Source organism: Talaromyces marneffei, chromosome 8 (genome assembly GCF_009556855.1).
Source record: "Talaromyces marneffei chromosome 8, complete sequence".
NCBI lineage: Eukaryota > Fungi > Ascomycota > Eurotiomycetes > Eurotiales > Trichocomaceae > Talaromyces > Talaromyces marneffei.
The window spans coordinates 1039153-1062828 of NC_072355.1; the positions used below are offsets into that span (position 1 = coordinate 1039153).

Here is a 23676-nt window from a genome sequence, read left to right on the forward strand (position 1 = left end):
AACGTACAGATGAAGCAAGTTGAACCATACTAATATGAATTATAATCAAACAACAGAGCGGAATCGAAAAGCAAAAAGGCCGTAAGTTCCGTGACATTAGAAAAAGTTAGTGAGAATGCTGCTGTGTTAAAACGGGGTCATTGATATGCAAATGCTGAAGAGTAAGATAGGCAAGCAAAGGCTTGACCAATTATTGTGAGGACGGGGAAAAAAAAGTGACGCGCTGTTCTATCATTATTTATCAACGGAAAGTGGACGTAAAGCGCAAAATCTTATTCTGTTCATCTTTTTTTTAAATCATTCAGAGTAGGCGCCTTCTTTGCGACCAAGTTCTTCGTCTGATGATATTGATGACGCGCTTATGCGTCGGAAGAAGCTGGGCATTATGGTAAATGGTCGTCGGCGTATTTTGGGGGCTGAGATAGAGCCGGATGCGATTCTGGAGTAGCGGTAACGGTGTCCGAGTAATAACAAACGTCCGTATACTATCCACATGCAAAATCCAACGCAGCCAGCAATAGTGAAGCCGGCGACGGTCAGCAAGACCCAGTAGCGGCACATCTACTAAGGTTAGTACGAGAAATGACCCATGTGTCAAGAAAAAAAGATTGACATACCCAAAAGATCAATTGCGCATCTGCTCCGTGCCAGCTGTTTCCGACATTGTGGGTGAAGAAACTCCATGAGAATCCGTTATATTCCTCGGGCATTAAAACACGGACTCTGTCCATGCCAACGGAGCGGGGCATGTACTCTTTCCATATCACAGATAAGAACAATGGGCCAGTCGAGTACATCACTGTAATATATGGCAAAACCCAATGCCGATCGTATGCTTGAAGAGACTCGACGACCTTCAAGAAGAAGTGATGTTGAGGAACAGAGCCCATAGCGTCGTTTGAAATTCCAGTCGGCTTCGTTCTGCGGACCCATGCTGGGTAAGAAAGTAGAGGGTCAAGACGGCGGTGGCAACCCTGTATCAGTCAGTAAGTGGTATTTTAAGAGGCTTGACAAATACTACGCACATCATCCAAGTCGAGATAAACACCACCGTAGTGCGCCAGCACAAAGTAGCGGATAGCATCCGCTCGCTGAATCGGGTAGGTATAGCCATCAAATGTTTCCAAAAACCATGGATATTCTGCTGCGATGAACTCTCTCGATTTTTCATTTGTCCACAGCTACTTTCCGTTAGTTATACTTCCACGCGCAACATCTCTGGGAGAAAAGGTGACTGACTATATATTCGTAATCAGGGTGAAGATCAATGCATGACCGTTGAGGCTCAATCCATCGCTCGGGAATTGATTCATTTATATAAGTTTGGTGAATAATCTTGGGTATTAGTTGAGGCCTGGACTCAATCAGACTCGAGTTTGGCGAGGGAATTTCGGATCGGTGTATAGCGTCTGCCGAGGCATCCTCAATTAAAAGTGTCAGGAGTGTAAAGACGCTCCTGACAAGAAAACTGATGATGAGGACATTGACGAGAATAAAGATGACTACTCCGCGCCGCATTGTGAAGGTGTGTAGGATTATTTCGGATTCAAGACGTGATTTGATCCGAACGGAACGGGAAAGGAGGAGGAGGAGGCGAGGCGGCGCGTGTAGAATGCCCGCAACACGATTATATTAGGATGACGAGGATTGATTGTCAGATTTTGTGAACATGAGGTTTGATAGGTGGGTGGGGAATATTATTATTCGGTGTCGAGATTCGAGGAAATAGTCGACGCGGAAAAGCGAATCGTTGAATTAAATAATGTATGGTGATCACGTAGACGTCGTCGATGGATAAGTCGCGCGCCCTCCATTCGAAGGAACCGATAACTCGGTAGATTATTGAATTATCCTGTCGACTTGGCTGTTCTCAAGAGGGACTGGATAGACATCCAAAGCCCGATGAAACGACGAACCCGAAAGTGTGTAGCAACGAAGTTGTTCTTGGACCAGAGCGAAAAAAGAACAAGAGTGGTGAAGGAAAGAAGAATCTATTCGTCAGAAGAGAAGCGAAGCAAGACGGCGGTTTTTAGAGAGTGCAAATCTGCAACGCCATCAGAAAGAAAGGCTCTTGTCAGAGTCTGTAGGTTCAACCGTGGATAACCAAAAGTCGAGCTGGGGCGCCCAGGGGTCAACAAGACCCCCCCAGCGTAATCTAATTTGGCGTTACTAGCCTCGTACCGCTAGTGGCTTGTACCGCCCGCCGCGTTAAAAACGACGGGATAACCAATGGCTGTGTCAGGATAAATACATACGATACGGGACTTGGTAATTTACCAGCATTGGTTCATTTTAATTTCTACGCAAGTAGTTATTGGCCGAAGAAATTCCAGCGGAAATAAATAATGAAGCCGTTATGAATATGCATAAATAGAATATCTCAAAAATCAGACTACGTAGTGGAGGCATTATGGTCATTGTCGCAAGGGACCCAAACTATTAAATACATACAGTTCATGCGATAGATTCGGCTGTCTGCCACTTTGTACATACGTAGTACATACTCTGTACGGAGTTAGTATGGGGTCTGGCCCCGTAATAATTTACAGCCCAACGTGTATTAACCAGCAGTTGGGGGATTGATCGCCCTTGGCTATTCTTTGGCTTTTTGAGGCTTACCGTACTTTGTACTCTGACGACCTAATTGACGGTGTTGAATTGACTGTGGCTTTGATACTAGAGCCGCCAAGGAAGTTTCGATATGTGACAACTTACAGAAGTCTTGGACTCTTGGGCTCTTGGCTACGAGTAAGAGCCTGGATGGAGAGCTACATACGTATGAGTTGGCCAAGGAAACCGTTGAAATCGATAAATACAAAGCAAGGAAGCTGTACGGAGTTAATGATGTTAAATTACCCGCGTAGAAAATCTATTGGTTGATCACCAATCTATGTGTCCACTGCGTGGCTCCGTACTAGCCGAACATTTATTTAATCGCCATGCTATCTTCTTTCGGTAACTTTTTTGCGACAAACCGCTCTTTCGCCTTCCGTAGTACTTTAAAGTGACGGGTCTGAGCTTTAACTACTGAGAATTTAAGATACAAGATTCGTATCTACGGACTACGGAGAATCCAAATGGAAGTACGTATGCTGAAATCCCTGAATATGCACAATCCGAAACCTTGGAATAGGCATTTTGCATGCAAGATCAGCTAGCTACATTGTCAGCTCTTCCTCGCTTGGATGAAGATGAGAACCAATCACAGAACAACCAACTATTCAACCACTTTGTGTTCAAGAACGGATCTACGGACTCTACCCCATGATTTGTAACTTACCATACAAGATACGTAAATAAAGTGTACTGAACATTACAAATCTCTACAATGGGATCATGGTTCCAAGGGACAACAAAATTATATCATTATCAACCCATTGTATGAGTTCATGTATGGCGTCTTGTGACTGTGAATGCGGCGCCGATATTGATAATCATGCGGCGACGTGGTTTTGCGGTTGTCATGATAAAAGTGGTGGTGGTGGTGGCGATCTGCTGACTCGAGTTACTGATATGGTAGGTGTTGTGCGCTCTCAGCCACCACCAAGTAACTAACTATGCCAATGATTTCGCAGCATATTTGGTATGTATTAAACGACAAATGTCACTTTGTTTACACAGTACTCTGTTGTACTCCGTACGCGTGCCAGATGAATCCAGGCATGATAAGAGTACCCAGTATTTTTTTCGCCATTCCAGACGGGTTGTCCTTCTATGTACTATCTACGTATCTGTTTATGAATGCCTGGTTTCCCAGTTATCACAGCAACGGAGTGTCCGATGATCCAGTGTACCAAGGTTCGTAACAGTCAAAAATTTATGACTCGGTCCCACAGTTTGGCGCTGCTCGGCGCTCGGTTGTCCTTCCTTCCATCCTCGCCCCAGTGGACTAACTAGTAACGGCTCGGCGAGCCAGCCACTGGCTTCTTTTTGCGTATTCGTTCAACTTACCCCAAATGGAGTTGATGGATCGGGTGTATATGGTCACGTGACACTCTCACGGTGTCTCTGTTGCTTGCGCCAGCGTAGATTAGTTTTGCATCATGGTCTCAACATGGTTTATTGTTTTTCTAATCAATGTTCAAGTACGTCTGTGTCGTATGATACAAAGAAGTCAAGTGCGTGTATCAGATACATTGCGAGTAAGTTGTTTCAGATGACTTTAACAATCATGGAAAGATTATCTAATCTGCATCTCGAGCCAATCAACGACACGGCCCGACATGCAATCAATCTTGCAGCGAGACGCGTGGCATGACAAGCCACTTGTCCGTGCGTTGTGTAATACTCCGTACATAAAATACAATTACAATAACTAGTTACTTGGTATTTGCTCTTCGCTCGTCTCTCTAACCCAATCTGGTGGCTTACACGTATTCGTTTTCTGCATATGGATCTGGTAAAAGGCAAGTCCACTATTTCTCGTATGTGCATTATCACTGGCTGGTCGCGGATTGTATCCTTTTACAGCTTTACTTGTACAGTAGCACAGTTCGAAGCTGAATGACGATCTGGGGCAGAACCAGCAGGTTTGCATGTGCGTCGACGTCATGGTGTCACAGCTTCAACGTTGATGGTTTCTTACTAGGCTGCAAGTAACTGAAGACCTTGTGGATAGAGTCGACTCATCAATGATGGCGTTGTTTATTGCAATGGTACATGCGACCCAGGACCGAATGACTGGAGGACTGCTGATTTCGAAGAAGCACAGATGGATAGGCAGGATGAGCTAGCTTCCTCTAAACTTTATCCTGTGCTGCTTCGGGAGATTCCCAATCTACATTCCAAACGGCACAAAACATAAAGGGACAATAAGCCTTTGTTCATCTAAGATGCAAGTGCATTTACAATAAAACAGCAACAGAGACGTCAGAAACATCGAAACAAAACCACAGCGCGTAGAGCGCTAAGACTTATATCAGGTAGGGTTAGAGTGACGCAAACCCTAAGTGCCTAACGTACCAGCCTCTGTTCGAAAAAAAAAAAAAACTCGAAAAGGAGAGTGAACAAGGCACGGTAAAGCGGGATAGGGGAATCAAACGGGGGATCAATATACTGCTGTTTCCCATTATATCACAATTCAATGTTACTCTTCACAGTGTTAACAGCTCGTGATGCTCCTCAAATGGGTGGATGACATCCCCTGTCTCAGTAACATTGCTTACAATTCAAACACAAAATAAGCGAACCATGATCTGTTAAGTCACACTGTTGATTGGTTGCGGGCTTTGTCTGAGTGTTTAAGCATTCAGTATCTGGCCCTGGACAAAGATGAGGCTTGCATGTTTGTGGATATGTTGAATAAGATCGATGCGCCGTCCGCCGATGCAGGTCCCATGGTCTATTTTCGATCTGTTTGAGAAGGAGAGGTTGTCAAGGCCAGCATGTCTAGGTATGAGTAGAAAATGTCAGGTCCTGATATCCATGGATAGTGACGTTGCGCGGATTTTGCTTAGGCCTCAAACACCAGACTGTCGAGTAGGTAGTTCTCAAAGCGCTAAAGATAGATCCAGGATAACCGTATATTAGCTCAGTTCATGATTAATTACCTGAATGCATGTTGGTTTGATGCCTGATGGCGTATATATATATATATATATATATATGTATGTATGTATATATACGGTTCATAGATACCTGTAGGACATAGAACAGTTGGATCTACGACTTCGTACAAAGATCAATTGATACTCTCCATTCGACAGTGGGATCAATTCAAAGGGATCGAATCATTATTGATTCCCCGAGTATGATGTCTTTCGCCAATGAGAACTGCCGGATATGCAAACGAGATAAAAAAAAGTAAAAAACGGGGAAAAAACTCCTGCCTTGTTGTTCTGCTAATATTGGTATCAAGCCGGACACAAAAACACCTGGAAAAATATGCAATTTATGGTACGAAAAAGATATTGGCCATCTTAGGCAAAATCATCGCACCTCTGGCGCGGCCGTCCGGGCAATATGTTGATTAATGTTCGCAGCCTGCGTATCATCTGTCTCGCGCTCATCACGAATCACATTCGTCGTCGGCCTCGTACTCCCGCCCTCAAATATCCTCCTCCACCACCCCGGCGGATCCAATGGGCGATGGCCATCATGCAATGACGGATAGACATCGGAAAAGAAATACCACACATGCCCCACAATCACACCACAGATATCATCCTTGGGTACGGTGCCATGAACCAAGAAATGGAACGCCATCAACACCCATGGCAGGTATGGCGCTGTGAATACTAGCAACCCCAAAAAGCTGAGTCGGGTGTCGGGGTTTCGGCGACTCCATATGTAGACCAAAGTCGAGGAGAGGGCTTGGCCAAGGTATGGTAGGGACACGAAGGGGGAGAGGATGAGAAGTGAGCTCATGGCGTAGAAGAGTAGCCAGGAGAAATAGGCGGGGGAACGGCCGGAGGATTCTTCCAGAAGTCGGGAGTAGCGTTGGAGGAAGAAAACATGAAACAAAAGGTCGAGGTTGAGGGGACCGAAGTATAGGAATGTGGTGAGTATACGCCAGTACTATCGGCCATCCATTAGCACACGCACACATACACTCAATTAGATCGACACATGAGTCAAATAGAAGGGAACTGTACCTGCGATCGCACATATACAGCAGGCAAACTATAATAAAGCTGCATGGGCGAGACGGCCTCGCATTGAACCAGAACAGACGTGGCCACCGTGGCAGCTGTCCACCATCGCGTACAGGGAGGCATTTCATAGAACCATTGCTCTAGCGGGAATTGACCTCCCTGGCCTTCATTACCAAATACCCCGGCCATCTGTACTTTGGTCTTGTTATATAGTCGATTATCGGACTCGATTGCGAGGGCAGTGATATAGGTAAACGCGACGATGACGTGGAATGTCAATCAATGCTTCGGAGAGAAGACCAGGAGAGGAAGGCGGCACTGTGTCCGTTCGCGCGATTTAAGTGTCGACGTTTGTATTCAAAGGTTGCTGAGAGAAACACTCAGTCGTACAGAATGTTGGAAGCAATGATGTGGCCTCATGCTCTTGGTTAGGTCAACTCCGGAGTACCCAACTAAGTTATCGTCGGATTTAGCGGAAACGTTCCATTGGTGGAGCAATTTAAATGAGATGTAAGCCAATCGACTATCTAGCCGCTGATGGTTCTAACCCTAACCCCGGATCCGATATATGCAATTGTAGCCCTAATATATAAACTATTGTACAGACATGAACGTAAAAACAAGAGTAGAAAGACCAAAGCAAGACCATTATACTAGTTTACGCCGACCCAGCAGAATCCCCACCCTTCAACTCCTCATAAACCACAATCCCTCGCTCCTTATCAATCCGATCCTCCTCCTCCCTAAACTTCTTTCCCTGCATCGCCAACCGTCTCAAATTCAAAATATAATGATCATCAGAGCTCTTTCTCTTCTCAAACGACAATGCCTTCTCACGCCGACTCCGCATACCAACAAAATGGTTCCAGAGTCCACCATCACCAATCTTGAATTCGTTGATTGTGTAGACTACTTTCCAATCGTTTGTTGGTTTGAGGTTGGTTGGTCGATCGACGACACGGTTGTTGACTAGGTTTTGGATGCCGATTTCCATTCCGAAGAGTTTGGGGCGGATGTAAGCTGCTTCACGCTCTTCGAGTATGTTGTCGATTTTTTGTTTGACGGATTGCACAACTTTGCGGGATGTTTCTATCTTCTCGGAGAGGACGGTGAGGGGGCTGAGCGCTGGTTTGTTTGTATCTCCTTTTTGGTTGGTGGTTGCGAGTATTTCGGTGATGTTGTCGACGATGTGGCGGGAATTATGTATATATTTGGCAAGGGCGGTGATGAGGCCGGGCAAGTCTTTTTGTGGTGGTTGTGATGGGAGCTCTGATGTTGAGATGGTTGTTGTAGGGTCTATGATTGATCCAGTCTCGGTTTTGAGCACGGGCTGACTTTCAATTTTTTCAATCGTAGTGGTATCAGCGGCGATAGACTCATTCTCAGCCCCAACCCTAGCTTCCGCGACAGCAACGTCGGCATCAGCTATGGCCTCAGAAGTCTCAGACTCAACAACATCATCCTCCAGATCAATTTCTTCCTCCTGAGTGAGAGTCTCTGGGTAAAGCATCTGTTGCTGAGCCTTCTCAATCTTCGTCTTGTTCTTCTCCTGTATAGCCCGGATATCATCGTCCGTTACTGGCTGCACAAATACCATCATTCTCGCTGGACGACTCTCTGTAGTCTCAAAATGAAGACGAAGTGACTGCTGTGGATACTTAGCCGTAGCCTTATCCAGAATCTTGTTCCACAGCTTGATACTGTACTGAAACTCCCGGTCACCCAATTCGGTATCTGACTGACCGTGCAGGGCGTAGTCCATCTCCGAAAGTGGCACGTATTGAAATCCGAAAATGCGTTCGATATTGTGGAATGCAACAAAGATACCATCCATGCGACCTATGCGGACCTGGAGCGAATATTTGAGAAATGCGGCTCGGATCATGTCATAGTACTCTCGCTCAAACGACTCGAAAGATCCGAATCGGTTGCGGATTTCATAACCAAGCCCTTGCTCATAGTCCGACACACTCATGCGAATTGATACCACAGCACGGGTCTTGAGATCAAACATGCCGCTTCCCGGGAGTCGCGGATCGTAGGCATCCAACTGTGATCGCATAACAAAGTCGCCTAACGTGGAGTAATGGTATGATTCTGGCACCTCGTTCTCTTCCTCCGGGGTGATCTTGTTCGGAGCAGATCGGCGATATCTCTCAAATTGCTCTTTTGGTAGTGTGAGTTGTTTCTCCATTGATTTACCGAGGTTCATGAGAATATTGGCCGAGTCAAACTCCTTATCCGCGTCAATTGCATAAACACCGTCTTTGTAATGTAGAAACATTGCAGAAGGGCCTCTTAAGAGCCTTGTAAATTGACGGTCGCTATCCTCAAAACCCCTTGAGATTATGTCTTGCTTGAGTGGTCGCCAATTGGACAGCAAATAATGAAAATGAGACAGCACCGATGTCATGCTCGATGATGAACCAACGTATTTCTTCTTTGTCTTTCGGGCGAGCTCGATAAGTGTCTCATCTTTCGAAGACGTTATATACTCCTTCAAAGTCTTGAAATCGAACTCGGTAACAGGCATAATAGTCCCTAAATCAGGGTCAAAGTTGTAGACTCGGGATCGAGGATCTCGAAGGTGATATACACCAGGACTGGCCAATAATTAGCGGAGTGGCCCACAAACCATCCATAAGATAGACTCACTTGAACAACACTCTATCCAGGCCGAATGACAGAGTAGGAACTGGTGGTGTGTCGTAGTCGAGGGCTAGTATAACACATAAAATTAGCCTCTCACGATTATGTCTCCAACATTCTTGTGAGAACACTGTTCCTACCTTTGAAGTCGATGTCCTCCTTCTGCAAACCGTCGACAAGGGTATCTGAAACCTCAATATTTAACGGCTTCGGTGGCCCAGGGGGGTTTCTTGCTGGTTTACTCCTCGATGGCTTTTTCCCAGCCTGCCGCGCGGTCAATGTCGGAGGCTTCGCACGCGGTTTTACTGGTACTTTTCTCATCCGTGATTTTATATCGCCTGGCGTTCTTTTTATCTTCCTGGATTTCTTCTTCTTTGATGATTTCTTCTTTGTTGATTCATTCTCTCCTGTCTCGCCTCCTTGTTCTCCTTCCTCTAGTTTCTCCGACTTCGCCTTCTTCTTCGACTTTGACCGTTTTGCAGTTTCTGGTTGTTCCCGTTGTTCGCCCGGTTCGGCAGGATTTGTCACTTTAAATAGATCCCTTGTCAAAACTCCGGAGAAGCTGATCTTGTCTGAAGTTAACGGTTCGGCCTTGCTATTACTCTTTGGCGCATTCGAGTCAGCAGTGGAAGCATTATTGGAGATTGATGTAGAAGGCGACTGAAACAAGCCATATTCCATGTTAACATTTGTGCCAATTGGAGGACGGAAGTGAGAACCGAAGTATTTACCTTTGACGTCTCTTCTATCAATACCGTGGGTTTCACATTGTCTTCAGAGGAAGACGCATTCTTCACACTGTTTTGTTCATCCTCGTTGGCTGGCGTTGAATAGTATCGACGTTCTCTCACATGTCTTCGTGAAGCCGTACGGCAAGATGCGCAAGCACGGCCTGAAGCAGACCGTAACGACGTGCGCAACATCCAGAAACTGTAGTCACGACTTTATATGGACATCAAAGACGTTCTGAAAAATCGTCGACCACACAGATTTCAGATACAGATGCCCAATTGAAACAAGTTGCCAACCGGAAATTTTCGAGGCGAACATTTGACAAAAGTTGACCTAAGGCACTTTTTCTGCCACCAACGCGATTTACTCCTTGTCACACCGCCTGCCGTTTTAGTATATAGCGCAATATCACATCTCGGAGCTTTGCGATTCGTATAGGATACATCAACTACGACCTACGCCCATACCGTGCAACATGCCCAAAAATATACAGCGAAGGCTGATTGTCCATTTCAATCTAGAGGACTGTGCGAAGTCGCCCGCGGCTCCCAGGGAACCGTTCAAGCATATTCATGTAGCGGTGCAGGCCTACCGGTACGCTCCTCGGAATCCGCGAGAAGGATGGCCAATACATCACTGTGTCAGTAGATACGCCTATGCGCATATATCTAAATCTGAGGGGAGCCCCATCGTTCAAACTGCCTAGGGTATGGGCCGTTTGTATTCTGTAGAAGCTAGACAATGCGGACTATGGAGACCCTGATTGTCGACGATTTCTAGTTCATTCCATTGGTCACTCTATCTCTGAGCGTAGAGAATTCCTAGAGGTTATGTCGAAAAGAGAATGGCATGACTGGTCAATGCCTCGAGTGCGACGAGCGGTTGTAAAATAGGGCAGGGATCGATCGGGTTCCGTAGGCAGTGGGGAAAGCTTCTTTTCGCAGGAACTGCTGACTGTTATGAATTATTCCAACTGAGTGTACGCATTTCAAGATTGCTTCGTCATCAGTGACATGCGCCTGGGTTTCTGAAAAGACCTTGGTGGAAACTTGAAAGAAAACAGCGGAGACTTGGCCGCCAACTTTTGCACAGGAAGATCATGCGGGGTCGGAGAAACACTTTAACCGTCCCATTTATGGAAAGAAAAAAAAGTTTCCAGATGCGGGCAACTTCCAATCGTTCAAACATCGCTTTCTGTGTGTTGCTGAGCGAGTCAGTGACTGATTTTCATTTTTAGAAGGTATGTTGATCTATCGGATGATTTGTTTCCAATTTGGGTGATTCCTGCTTTTGCAATGTCGCTATATGGAGGATTTTCGCTTTTCACTATCAGCCTACCCCTCCATCACTCTTGGAGCAGAAACTTGATCACTTGACGACTTCATTTGATATTTTGCCTATTATACCTTGCGACCACACCTCAATCTCTTTCTTTCTTTGATTTTTTCTTGTTTTGAAAGTCGTTTCTACTCCAATTGTTCGAGCACATCATTATGCAGGTATGATTTACTCAAGAAAACCGTCTGACTCAGATCAACAGATAGCCCCCGGGCACATTCAATATGCTCCAAGAAAGGTTGCGCATTCTCGTCGTCGGCAATGGGGGTCGTGAACATGCATTTGCCTGGAAATTGAGCCAGTCACCTTCCGTGGACGTCGTCTATGTTGCACCTGGAAACGGTGGTACCGGTCTAGGCGCATCGTCAAAGATTGTCAACGCCGCGGTGAAGTCAGACGATTATCCCAGCCTCGTTGCCTTCGCTCAAAAGAACAATGTCAACCTCGTCGTTCCGGGACCTGAGGCACCTTTGGTTGACGGTATTCAGGGTTATTTTCAAGCCGGTATGCCCTAATCATATTCATAACAATGCACGATGAAGCAACGATTCTAATTGAAATGGCTTGCGATCAGTTGGCATTAGATGCTTCGGTCCGACAAAGGCTGCTGCTCGGATGGAAGGATCTAAAGCATTTAGCAAAGACTTTATGAAACGACACAATATCCCAACCGCCGCATACGAGAATTTTACCGACTACGAAGCCGCACGCAAATATCTCGATTCCGTGACCCACGATGTTGTCATCAAAGCTAGTGGATTGGCAGCTGGCAAGGGTGTGATTATACCCACTACAAAGGAGGAGGCACACAAAGCTCTTCGTGAGATTATGCTTGATCATCAGTTCGGAGCTGCTGGAGATGAGGTTGTCATTGAGGAGTTCCTTGAGGGAGACGAGCTCAGTATCCTCACTTTCAGTGATGGTTATTCTATCAAGTCCCTTCCACCAGCACAAGACCATAAGCGTGTTTTCGATGGAGATCAAGGCCCAAACACTGGAGGCATGGGTTGTTATGCACCAACACGGATTGCTTCAAAGGATGTTTTGGAGCAGATTGATCGGGATATTGTCCAGCCATCAATTGATGGAATGAGAAGAGAGGGTTCGTTGACTTATCACGTCTCAATGATTACTGGAAATGCTAACTCTTATATGCTTAGGATTCCCATTCGTCGGTATTCTTTTCACAGGACTAATGATGACCAAGAACGGCCCGAAGGTTCTCGAGTATAATGTTCGCGGAGGCGACCCCGAAACTCAAACCCTACTTCCTCTTTTGAGCAAGGACACCGATCTGGCGGAGGTCATGGTCGCATGCACAGAACACTGGTTGGATGGTGTATCGATCTCCATCGAACCCAACTTCTCCGCAACCGTCATCGCCGTGGCAGGAGGCTACCCCGGCTCGTACGCAAAGGGTACACCAATCACATTAGATGCCACTCCAGATGATACATTGATATTCCACGCTGGAACCTCTCTCGTCGACAACGTTCTCCAGACCGCTGGTGGCCGTGTCATCGCCGCCACATCTATCGCATCCACATTAGAAGAGGCAGTACGACGAAGCTATGTCGGTATCTCCACCATTCACTTCGATGGTATGCACTACCGCAAGGATATTGCACACCGTGCGTTCCGTGACGCCCCCAAGAAGACCGAAGAAGGTTTCACATATGCCAGCGCTGGTGTTTCTATTGACGCCGGCAACGATCTCGTCAACAAGATCAAAGCCTCTGTTGCGCGCACTTGTCGACCGGGATCTGACGCAGTCATTGGTGGATTTGGTGGTACTTTCTCTCTGGCAGCAGCAAACCCTGCATACCACCCACTGTCACCCACGATCATCGGTGCCATTGACGGAGTCGGCACCAAGCTCAAGATTGCGCACGCCGTCGGTATCCATGACACAGTTGGAATTGACCTGGTTGCCATGAATGTCAACGACCTGGTCGTCCAGGGCGCAGAACCCCTTTTCTTCCTGGACTGCTACTCATGCGGCAAACTCGACGTCCAGACAGCCGCTGCATTCGTCACTGGTGTCGCAGAAGGATGTTACCAAGCCGGCTGTGCACTCATCGGTGGAGAGACCGCCGAAATGCCCGGCCTCTTCCTCGACGACGCGTACGATGCAGTCGGTGCCGCCGTAGGAGCCATCAACACCAACGGTCCCAACGCCCGCACCCTTCTACCCGATACATCCTCCATGAAACCAGGCGACACTCTACTTGCCCTCGCCTCCGCCGGCGTACACTCCAACGGCTTCTCCCTCGTCCGCAAAATCGTCGACCACTCCGGTCTAACCTACAACGACAAAGTCCCCTTCGCCTTCTCCGCTCCCGCGTCTTCTTCTCTCGCCACAAAACCTCAGACCCTAGGCACAGCCCTCCTCACCCCAACAAGAATCTACGTCAAACCCCTCCTCAAAGCCCTCAACATCCCATCTTCGCAACACACCACCTCCACAGCCGCCATAAAGGGAATGGCACACATCACGGGTGGCGGTCTGATCGAAAACGTCCCTCGTATGCTTCCCCCCACGCTCAGCGCACACATCGACGTATCAGCCTGGACCTTACCGCCTGTTTTCCAATGGCTCAAGAAAACCGGAAATGTATCTAGTCAAGAAATGTCTCGCGCTTTCAACTGCGGCGTTGGTATGATTCTTGTCGTGGATAGTGACTGTGTGGATGCTGTCAAGCAGAGCCTAGAGCAGGATGGGGAGACTGTTTATAAGATTGGTGAGTTGAAGGTTAGAGGAGGTGAGAAGGATGAGGGTTGTGTTTTGTATGGATTGGATACATGGGATAACTAGAAAACACCATTGTTTCGTTTCAAAGGTTGTTCTTTTTTTTTCGCTTTCTGAAAGGCTGTGGATAGTCATCATATTTGTAGTACCCCAATGCAAAAGTTACGATTTCTTGATTGACATATATATATATATACGCACACACAGAACTTGGACAAGAGATCCAAGTTCGATGCATGAATCAATTGATACTCCTTTTTGGACGGAATCTCGGCCCCTATGGACGAGAAAAGAGAAAAAAAAAGTATGGAAAATGAATTGTAAAATATCGATTAAATTGATCAAAGTGTTCAGGGGTTTATTTAGTATAGAACAACAATTCTCAAACGAGCAGTCTCGTACAATTTCAGGATCTAAAGCAGAAAACAACAAGCAAAATACTAGGAGAGGAAAAGGAACGGTTTCTTTTCCACCTCTCTTCTTTCACACAATTTCCCTGCTCTATTTCCCATCTTTTGTCCTTACCTGCTCACCCACACGCATACTTTCGCCAGCATTTCCCCCTTAGTGCAGAACGCTCAAGAGGTGGTTTACCATACTCGTAGAAAAGAATAATTTCAAATCCACCCACCGCAATTTCATATCATATTTTCGTACACCAAGCTAGGAAGAACAAACATGACAGCACCTGAGTAAGAATTTGACAAATTTGCTAACGACTAACTGTTGACAATGTGAGTGTCATTCTGCCGACCACCAAGACGAATATGATGCATACCTTAGAAACACTTGCGGTGGACAATGGAAGGACCGCTCTCGTCGTACTCCTGCTTGGAGACCCACATCTGCTGGAAGGTAGAGAGGGAAGCAAGAATGGAACCACCGATCCAGACGGAGTATTTACGCTCAGGAGGAGCAATGATCTTGATCTTCATGGAGGATGGCGCAAGGGCGGTAATTTCCTTCTGCATACGGTCGGAGATACCAGGGTACATAGTAGTACCACCAGACTAGAATCAGTTAGTATGGTGCATTCCTGCAGCCTTAAGAGGTATGGGAGCTCACCATGACAATGTTTCCGTACAAGTCCTTACGAACGTCGACATCACACTTGATGATAGAGTTGTAGGTAGTGACGTGGATACCACCGCTTTCGAGACCGATGACGGAAGGCTGGAAGAGAGCCTCAGGAGCACGGAATCGCTCGTTGCCAATGGTGATGACCTGTCCGTCGGGCAACTCGTAGGACTTCTCCAAGCTGGAGCTCTGGGAAGCGGTCTGGATTTCTTGCTCAAAGTCAAGAGCAACGTAGCAGAGCTTCTCCTTGATGTCACGGACGATTTCACGTTCGGCGGTGGTGGAGAAAGAGTAACCACGTTCAGCAAGGATCTTCATGAGGTAGTCGGTCAAATCACGGCCAGCCATGTCAACACGGGAGATAGCGTGAGGAAGAGCGAAACCCTCGTAGATGGGGACGACGTGAGTGACACCGTCACCGGAGTCAAGGACGATACCAGTGGTACGACCGGAAGCGTACAAGGACAAGACGGCCTGGATGGAGACATAGAAGGCAGGAGCGTTGAAGGTCTCGAAGACAATCTGGGTCATCTTCTCTCTGTTGGACTTGGGGTTGATGGGAGCCTCGGTCAAAAGAACGGGGTGCTCCTCAGGAGCAACACGGAGCTCGTTGTAGAAGGTGTGGTGCCAAATCTTCTCCATGTCATCCCAGTTGGTGACGACACCGTGCTCGATGGGGTATCTCAAGGTGAGGATACCACGCTTAGACTGTGCCTCATCACCGACATAGGAGTCCTTTTGGCCCATACCAATCATGATACTACATTTCGTTCATTAGACCTGACATTCATTTTCTTGGCGTGATTGAACCCCGCAAAGACAGCAATTTGGGGATACGGAAACTTACCCATGGTGACGGGGACGACCAACGATCGAAGCTAGAAATATAATTAGTATGCCACGTTTTTCAATTGAGTTTGCAACGAGTCTGGCAATACGCCTGGATGCAAGGGCGCCCGCGCGATCACCATCATGACTCGGCAGGACCGCGGAAGGCTTGACTTACGGAACACGGCTCGGGGTGCGTCATCACCGGCGAAACCGGCCTTGCACATGCCCGAACTAAACACAATCAATCAGTCATCAATTCCATCGATATTTATCAAGCTTCATGAATTATTTTGGAGTGCAGCGATCGCTAGCGACGAAATCGTGGCGCGAAACAGATTGTATGGTAGGCAACCGCTTTACGACGACCAGCGCTCAGAACCCCAGGATTCAGGAGGTGCTGAAAATGGCACGGTAAACAAACATACCCATTGTCAATAACGAGAGCAGCGACTTCCTCTGCAAATGAGACGTTTAATTAGCATTCAAGCTGATGAAAAAGGGCGGTATGGCAGCGCGCAGGAGGTGGCGGCTGGGAAAAGGAGGGGAAGGGGGAAGGGTTGTGCGGGCAGAAGCCGGTGAGGTGTCCAAAACAAATGGTGTGGTTGTTGACGAGAGATAACCTACCTTCCATGATGAAGGATGTGTGTGTGTGTGTGTGTATGTAACTAAAGAAAAAAAGGGCGAAGAAGAAGAAATGGGAAGAGAGGACTGAAGAGGGATTGAGAGATGGATTGAGAGGGTGGATATAGGGATGTCAGGAAACCGACGTTGAGAGATGTTTGGGTAGGAGTGGAATGGATGATAAGGAAGCAAGAGAGTCGAGTGGGAAGCGAGAAGAAGCAGCGAGCACCAGCCAGGGCAGAGAGTGGAGATGGCTGAGTGTGTTTGGCCGGTACTAGTCTGGTGTGTAAATTACGGGGCAAGAGCACTGCTCGTCGAGTGATTCCACAGTACGCGTACGCTAGATTACATAAAATACGCAGCTAAAGTCGCCAGCTAACTAACCCGGGAAGACCAACAACGCAACAGCACAACAAATATCCTACAACTCAACGCTGCAGAAAGCCTCATCTACATATTTGAAACACAGACGCCTAACCAGATGGTTCTGCTGACCTTTTTCTGAGTGAGAGAATTGCTGTTGACTGACGGCCAGGCCGCCGCGGTTTGGCTGTGAGCTTGTCGTACCGACAAGCCTTCACTGCCCCTGTGGGACTGACGCTGGGACTGGGCTGGGATAGCTTGCCAATGTCCACTCTGGCGAGCCACTAGGGGCGACCTCGAGCCAGGCTCACCACAGACCAGGTTCTTGCGGCCGCTAGTTCTCCGTATTCTACAAGCTTATAAAAGGGTGCTTCTTTCCCAGTGGCACTCTCCAGGCTGTACGATTCTTGGACCGACATGTTTTCAGACAGAGCCGCGTCATACGTTTAGGCATAAGCATATTCAGCTCGACCTACAAAGACCGGAACCAAATAACAGGTTCGTGTTATTAATAGGATGGCCATTGCCGCACGATGTCATCCGTTGAATGGTCTCCAATCACAGCTCGACATATTTGGGGGTTGGGGCAACGGGTTGTAAAGCATGGTCCTTGGTGGCGGCAGGACTGGCAGGTTGCATCTTTCCATTTTGCCATTCGGGGTAGGGGATAGAAGATACTGATCCGCCTGCTGCGTATACCTCGCATAGCCCTGCATTTGCCATCATTGCTTTTAAGTTGTGCGGAAGCCACGGCTGCGATGCGCATATATATATCGTATCGAGCAGGCACCGAGATAGCATATTGTAGTTACACAACAATTGCACTAGCACCTTCCATCCTGTCGATACAATGCTGTCATTGACTCGGGTGTTAGGAATACTACCACCAACGACTTGTTCATAAATGTGTGCTAAGACTTGGCATGAAATAATAACGGTGGCTGGGAGAGGAAAAACTAAAAAGCTGCCCGCTTACCGCCATTCCGCTCCTTAGCACCAGAGTCCCAAGGCATCAATAATCGCGGGGTCTGCTCGGAATAGCTTTAATCCAGACATTCAGCCACAACTGGAGGGGCATGATGGCGATACTCTGTATGACGAGCCTAGCAAACATGGATATCATCTACATATGCAAAAGCCAGACATTCTTATTCTGTTTGTACATGCTATTATTTCCTCCAGATTTTAGGACTAACCGGCATTAAGACAATGTAACTCGTGCTGGATTGATAAAGCAGCCATTTTTGTATGGTTCTTTGGTGACTTGACGTTGTCCGATTGGCCAGAACGCAGAAAGTCATGGAAAGAAGCCGCAACCGTCTGCCTTTTATCTATAAAAAGTTCCACGCATTCATAGTGATGTTTTTCAAATAATATCCTACACTTTGCTCCCCTTCCCAAAGCCTGTTTCTTAATATTGAGCCTCGCATTTTCACTCAAAACCGAAAAGACATCTTAATATCGCCATGGACCGCGGATTAAACGAGCTCCTCAAATGGAGTGTCGAAAACTCAGAAGCCTCGCGACAGTCAATTGCAAACATCAACGATGATCCGACCTCAGTACCTCCTCCTACGCTCAATGGCTTAAATGAAGCAGCTTTGAGGGCTCTAATGGGCGGGCCGTCAGATGCCGACCTCATGAAAGAATCCATGGCGGCCTTGCTCTCCGAGGAAGTTGATCTAGAGAACAAGTTGGTCGCATTCGACAACTTTGAGCAATTGGTTGAAAACATCGATAATGCAAATAACATGGAACCTCTGGGCCTATGGACGCCTCTCGTGGGACTGCTTCAACACAAAGAAGCTGATATGAGGCGCATGGCTGCGTCGTGTATAGGCACTGCAGTTCAGAATAACGAGAAGGGCCAAGATAAAGTGAGTTCTCCTGGTTTGCCATGGTCGCTCTCGTCGCATAGTTACTAATGTTTTGCTTCTAGTTACTCGTCCTAAACGTCTTACCAACCTTGGTGTCGCTTGCCACAACCGATCCAGACCCAAAAGTTCGCCGAAAATGCGTGTATGCACTTTCCTCCGCCATTCGAAACTTCCAGCCCAATATGGATGAAGTCCTGTCGCATTTACCTGCCGAGTACAAGACATCGGATCATGTGGACGCTGGAGATATGGAGGCCATCGACGCGATCTTGAATAAGCTCCGAGGTGCTGCTCCAGTCTGAGATTTTCCCATCAATTTCAGGATACAAATCTCTCGGAAGAGCCACAACTACTTGCATTGATGCTACACGCCATAATCTACATTCTTTCCAATAAGAAAAGACAGGACGCCTAAAACATACGTGCAAGAAACTCGCTCTCGCTCTTTAAGGAAGCCAAAATTAGGGAGAGTTATTGTGCTTGGCCGAATATATCTAGCCAGATACAATAGCCCAGGCGCAATAGCTGAAAATACCCGAGTATAGAGCTGGAAAGAATGATTCTGGCCTGGTGTCCATTCGTTCTCGATGTGAAATATGGTGAGCACCAATCTTCTTCTGATACTACATTCACAGTTCTACCACAGTTCTACCCCAGTATCATGGATTTACTTTGGTGTCAAATAATATATCAGATTCCAAATATCAATACACATATTCTGATCATAATTAAATTCCTGTACGTAGCGTACTACGTAGTTGACATCAGAATTGAAGATTGAACATCATTCATAAAACGGAACTATTCTGTTATAGGTTAGCTCCATTCCAACAGCCAGGCCGATGTACATCGAGCTCCGCAGGCCGCAGCTTGTAGACCTCATCACCAAACTCAATCAACACCGCGCAACGAACCAGCACTCCAGTCGCAGAAACTTCTATAATCCGACATTCAAGTCAATATAGAAAGCCTGAGCGGAAGAATACACCCAACAAAAATGGAGTCAGAAAACCGTCTCTGGCGATTCCAAAAGCCCGAATGGCTCAATAACTCGACTCTCCGAACAACCGGCGTCTATGTATCAGGCGCATTGGTACATCTCCCATTTATCTTCCCATTTTCTCAACCACCGTACTAATGAGTCGCACAGTTCTCACTTGGCTTCTTCTTCCTCATCGACGCCTCCGCTTTCAGTGCCAGTCCTCGAAACGGCTCAAACGTCCATGTAAAATTCGTCGACTGGATCCCCGGTATCTGTTCCGCACTAGGCATGCTGGTCATCAACTCCATCGAAAAGTCGCGTTTGAGTGCCGATAGTTTTAGTTATAGTGGCAGTGGAGTTGCGTGGAAAGCACGGTTTGTGCTGTTCTTGGGATTTGCCTTGTTGGCTGGGGGGTTGGCGGGGAGTGTGGTGAGTCTTTCTCTTTCCCCGTGGCCTTTTTTTAAAGGTGGGAAAGTTGGAGTGGTATTGGGCTAATTGATTCTATATCTATACAGACGGTTCTGGTTCTCAAATATGTCATGAAAGATTACCCATTACAGACATTATACTTCGGCATTGCGAATGTGATTGCAAACGGCCTCGTTATGCTCAGGTGCGTTTTCTCTATAGTTTATTTCTCTTCGAATCGCTTGCTAACGTGCTTACAGCTCCATCGTCCTTTGGATCTCCCAGAACATTGAGGATGATTATACATACAACCTCGCCCTATAGTATCTATATCCACTCTCCGAAAGCAGGGGCCTAGGCACACATGTTTCGCTGTCTTGACGCATTGTTTCTGCCGAAATAGAATTGTTATACATTGTATAACATGCAGATTCATTTCTTCGTCACGTTTGATTTATAGATCCTGTTGTTGAGCCCCTACTGCCACCTTTTCTCCGGCTTCCTCTACTTTTGTGCTTGGGTGTATTCTTTTTTGAACTCTCGGCGTTTGAATGACTTGTATGTATGTATGTATTATTTCCAGTTATGTTTCGAATTATGTGATCAAGTTCGTATCAAATACTATCTTGTCTGAGATGGCTTCACCTTGCAGTCTTATTAAGTTATGACTCGGGAAAAAAGTGGTGTTTTTTCAAACTAGATCTCTAAGCATATCATGAAATCATACAAAAGAGAGTATTTAAAAGTGCACGGCCATGGAAACAATTCGTCGAAGGTGTAGTAAATAAGGGTGCCTGAGGCTACAACAAGCTCACTTCGGATCCAAAACGGGACTAGTGCAATAGAGCTCCGAACAACCAACAACGGACCGGTCGCTGCTACTGCCTGGGACAGGACCTTCTTTATCAATCAACATCAACAAGCCAGACACTTTCCTTGAATCAAATCAAATAGGGAACTTGTGGAAACTAAGAATCCCATTATAATACACCCCTTATCCTGATATCTGTCTAATACCGCCATGTTCAGAAACAATTACGATAACGATTCGGTGACCTTGTAAGCTGATTGAGGCTGGCAGCTCACCATCAGCTCCCTCCAGCTCTGGTGATGACCTGTCTTGAAGAACCAAAGCGCTAATGTATTTCCAGCTCACCGCAAGGTCGTATCTTCCAGGTGGAATATGCTCAAGAAGCTGTCAAACAAGGTTCCGTCGTGGTCGGGTTAGTTAGCAAGACACATGCTGTTCTCGTGGGATTGAAGGTATTCCATCATCTATCAGCAGCATCCTCTCTCCGATATCCTGTGAACTAACGGCCACAGCGAAACGCAGAAGAACTCTCCTCCTACCAGAAAAAAGTCATCGAAATCGACACACACATGGGCATCGCCATTGCCGGCCTCAGCTCCGACGCCCGCGTCCTCTCCAACTTCATGAAACAGCAATCCCTCGGTTCACGAATGACATACGGCCGCGCCATCCCCCTCGACCGAATCGTAACCCAAATCGGCGACCGCGCACAAACCAACACACAACATTACGGGAAACGACCATACGGTGTCGGGCTACTAGTTGCGGGTGTCGATGATGCAGGCCCTCATTTATTCGAGTTTCAACCCTCCGGTATGACTCAGGAGATGCTTGCGTGCGCGATTGGGGCTCGGTCACAGATGGCGAGAACCTACCTAGAAAGAAATCTGGCGGAATTTGCGGATTGTTCGCGTGAGGAGTTGATTAACCATGGCCTCAAGGCGTTGAGGGAGACTCTTTCGCAGGATAAGGAGCTCACGATTGATAATACCACTGTGGGAGTTGTGGGTCTTGTTCCTAAGGATGCGGCGGCGGCTTCCAAGGGTACGAAGTTGGAGAACTTTAAGCTATACGATGGGCAGGACATTAGTGTGCTGTTGGAGGCATTGGATGGAGCGGCTACTGAGGCTGGTGAAATGGAGGTTGATACGCAGTGAATTAACTAGCGGTGTATTATCTCTTCAATAGATCGGATTCTTATTTACGAATGGATTGACTACGAGTTGACTCGATATATACTTAGAATGTAGTAATTCCTAGTAGGCATTGTATGGTGATATGATAAAGCGTCTTGTATAGAATACCCATTATAATTATATAGTCATGCCGTCATATCTATACCCCTGTACACCACCAACCACCTTACAACGCTCCTCAAAACATGTCTGATTACGAGACCAACGATGAACTGCATCGGAAGGCAAGAAAGATCACTCCTCGCCCCAAGTCAATTGAAACCGATCAGCACTAGTCTGATAATCCCTCAACTTGGGCAACACATCTTTCACCTCATGCACATCCACCAAGATACCCCCATTCGCACTGGAAATAAACCCTTCCTTGACCGCATTCTTGATCCATGCCAACACTCCATCCCAATACCCCTCTGTATTTAGGAGCACAATGCCCACTTTGTGAATACCGAGTTGATTCCAGGTTGTCATTTCCATAACTTCTTCAATTGTGCCGAATCCGCCGGCCATGGCTACAAAACCTGACCCGGGGCCGCCTTCGAGGACTTTGGTGGCCATGAGGCGTTTGCGGGTGTGCATGTCTGGCACGATGGTGGTGATGCCGTATTCTGCCTCGATGATTTCGGTGCGTTTGTCGGCCTTAACGACTCGTTCGGCAGTCTTGCCGGCGCCTTCTTGGGTTTTGATATTGGGCTTTCCATCGGTCGCAGGCTTACCATCCTGCAGCTGCTGATAGCCCGGCTCAATTTTTATGAGAGCTTTTGGGATGATGCCGTGCACTGCTTCGGGACCTGAGAGACGCACGAGTTCGCGCGCTATCTGACCCATGATACCCATTGTGCCGCCGCCGTAGACGAGTTGCACGTTTTGTTCATGGAAGGCGCGTGCTAGGTCTTTGGCGGCTTGCATGTGCACTGGGTTATTGCCTTCGACTGAGCCGCAGCTATAGAGAGTTAGTAAGTAATATATAACTTGTATAACTTTTGAAAATTGCGGGGATGGGGACATACAAGACGCAGACAACGGTGCGCTTGTCGTTGGCCGGTGTTGCAGTAGTCATTGTGATGTCTGGAATATTCTTGTATCACTCTTCCTAGTACCTGGAACAATGTTTGAGCTTCTGCTAGAGAGGGTGGCAGGTATATAATATCGACTCCCTCGTAATCCAAGCTGTTGTATGTATGACTCCGTCAGCGATCATGTGCAAAAAGTACTCAGAAACCATCCCTGCAACCCACAGCTTATAATCAGTCTACCCAGATTGTGATGAGTATCAACAATTGTGAAATAGCCTATTTGGCAGAAGGATAGATAGTTGTCAGCAGATATGTTAATAGGAAGATTGAAGTAGTTGCCTCCATCGTGCTTTCTTCGGATGTCATGACTGGATGCCGATATCTACGGTACGGTACACATCAGACAAAGTGGAGTCCCACGGTTCACCTCACACAA

The 23676-nt window shown here is 47.0% G+C and overlaps 9 protein-coding genes across 9 annotated transcripts; 4 read left to right on the top strand and 5 right to left on the bottom strand.

Moving 5' to 3' along the window:
- Window positions 1-297: 297 nt before the first annotated feature.
- On the bottom strand, window positions 298-1518 carry EYB26_009712 (uncharacterized protein; the record flags this gene model as incomplete). The annotated part of the gene is made up of 4 exons (XM_054268959.1): window positions 298-561; window positions 618-974; window positions 1026-1181; window positions 1240-1518. The coding sequence occupies 4 exons, from the start codon at window positions 1516-1518 to the stop codon at window positions 298-300; spliced, it is 1056 nt and encodes a 351-aa protein (XP_054124934.1).
- Window positions 1519-5928: 4410 nt separating this feature from the next.
- Window positions 5929-6782, bottom strand: EYB26_009713 (uncharacterized protein; the record flags this gene model as incomplete). Its single annotated transcript, XM_054268960.1, has 2 exons — window positions 5929-6516; window positions 6594-6782. 2 exons carry the CDS (start codon window positions 6780-6782, stop codon window positions 5929-5931), a joined length of 777 nt encoding a protein of 258 aa, XP_054124935.1.
- A 469-nt stretch (window positions 6783-7251) lies between these two features.
- EYB26_009714 (uncharacterized protein) lies at window positions 7252-10165 on the bottom strand (the record flags this gene model as incomplete). The annotated part of the gene is made up of 4 exons (XM_054268961.1): window positions 7252-9196; window positions 9249-9312; window positions 9383-9902; window positions 9974-10165. The coding sequence occupies 4 exons, from the start codon at window positions 10163-10165 to the stop codon at window positions 7252-7254; spliced, it is 2721 nt and encodes a 906-aa protein (XP_054124936.1).
- A 1371-nt stretch (window positions 10166-11536) lies between these two features.
- On the top strand, window positions 11537-14127 carry EYB26_009715 (uncharacterized protein; the record flags this gene model as incomplete). The annotated part of the gene is made up of 3 exons (XM_054268962.1): window positions 11537-11816; window positions 11887-12414; window positions 12473-14127. The coding sequence occupies 3 exons, from the start codon at window positions 11537-11539 to the stop codon at window positions 14125-14127; spliced, it is 2463 nt and encodes an 820-aa protein (XP_054124937.1).
- Window positions 14128-14780: 653 nt separating this feature from the next.
- On the bottom strand, window positions 14781-16600 carry EYB26_009716 (uncharacterized protein; the record flags this gene model as incomplete). Its single annotated transcript, XM_054268963.1, has 8 exons — window positions 14781-14784; window positions 14840-14909; window positions 14966-15071; window positions 15127-15898; window positions 15986-16016; window positions 16145-16200; window positions 16395-16425; window positions 16594-16600. 8 exons carry the CDS (start codon window positions 16598-16600, stop codon window positions 14781-14783), a joined length of 1077 nt encoding a protein of 358 aa, XP_054124938.1.
- A 1819-nt stretch (window positions 16601-18419) lies between these two features.
- EYB26_009717 (uncharacterized protein) lies at window positions 18420-19132 on the top strand (the record flags this gene model as incomplete). The annotated part of the gene is made up of 2 exons (XM_054268964.1): window positions 18420-18830; window positions 18893-19132. The coding sequence occupies 2 exons, from the start codon at window positions 18420-18422 to the stop codon at window positions 19130-19132; spliced, it is 651 nt and encodes a 216-aa protein (XP_054124939.1).
- A 695-nt stretch (window positions 19133-19827) lies between these two features.
- On the top strand, window positions 19828-20544 carry EYB26_009718 (uncharacterized protein; the record flags this gene model as incomplete). The annotated part of the gene is made up of 4 exons (XM_054268965.1): window positions 19828-19923; window positions 19981-20241; window positions 20328-20425; window positions 20481-20544. 4 exons carry the CDS (start codon window positions 19828-19830, stop codon window positions 20542-20544), a joined length of 519 nt encoding a protein of 172 aa, XP_054124940.1.
- A 697-nt stretch (window positions 20545-21241) lies between these two features.
- EYB26_009719 (uncharacterized protein) lies at window positions 21242-22188 on the top strand (the record flags this gene model as incomplete). Its single annotated transcript, XM_054268966.1, has 3 exons — window positions 21242-21279; window positions 21372-21483; window positions 21544-22188. The coding sequence occupies 3 exons, from the start codon at window positions 21242-21244 to the stop codon at window positions 22186-22188; spliced, it is 795 nt and encodes a 264-aa protein (XP_054124941.1).
- Window positions 22189-22461: 273 nt separating this feature from the next.
- EYB26_009720 (uncharacterized protein) lies at window positions 22462-23284 on the bottom strand (the record flags this gene model as incomplete). Its single annotated transcript, XM_054268967.1, has 2 exons — window positions 22462-23167; window positions 23235-23284. 2 exons carry the CDS (start codon window positions 23282-23284, stop codon window positions 22462-22464), a joined length of 756 nt encoding a protein of 251 aa, XP_054124942.1.
- Between the last annotated feature and the right edge of the window lie 392 nt (window positions 23285-23676).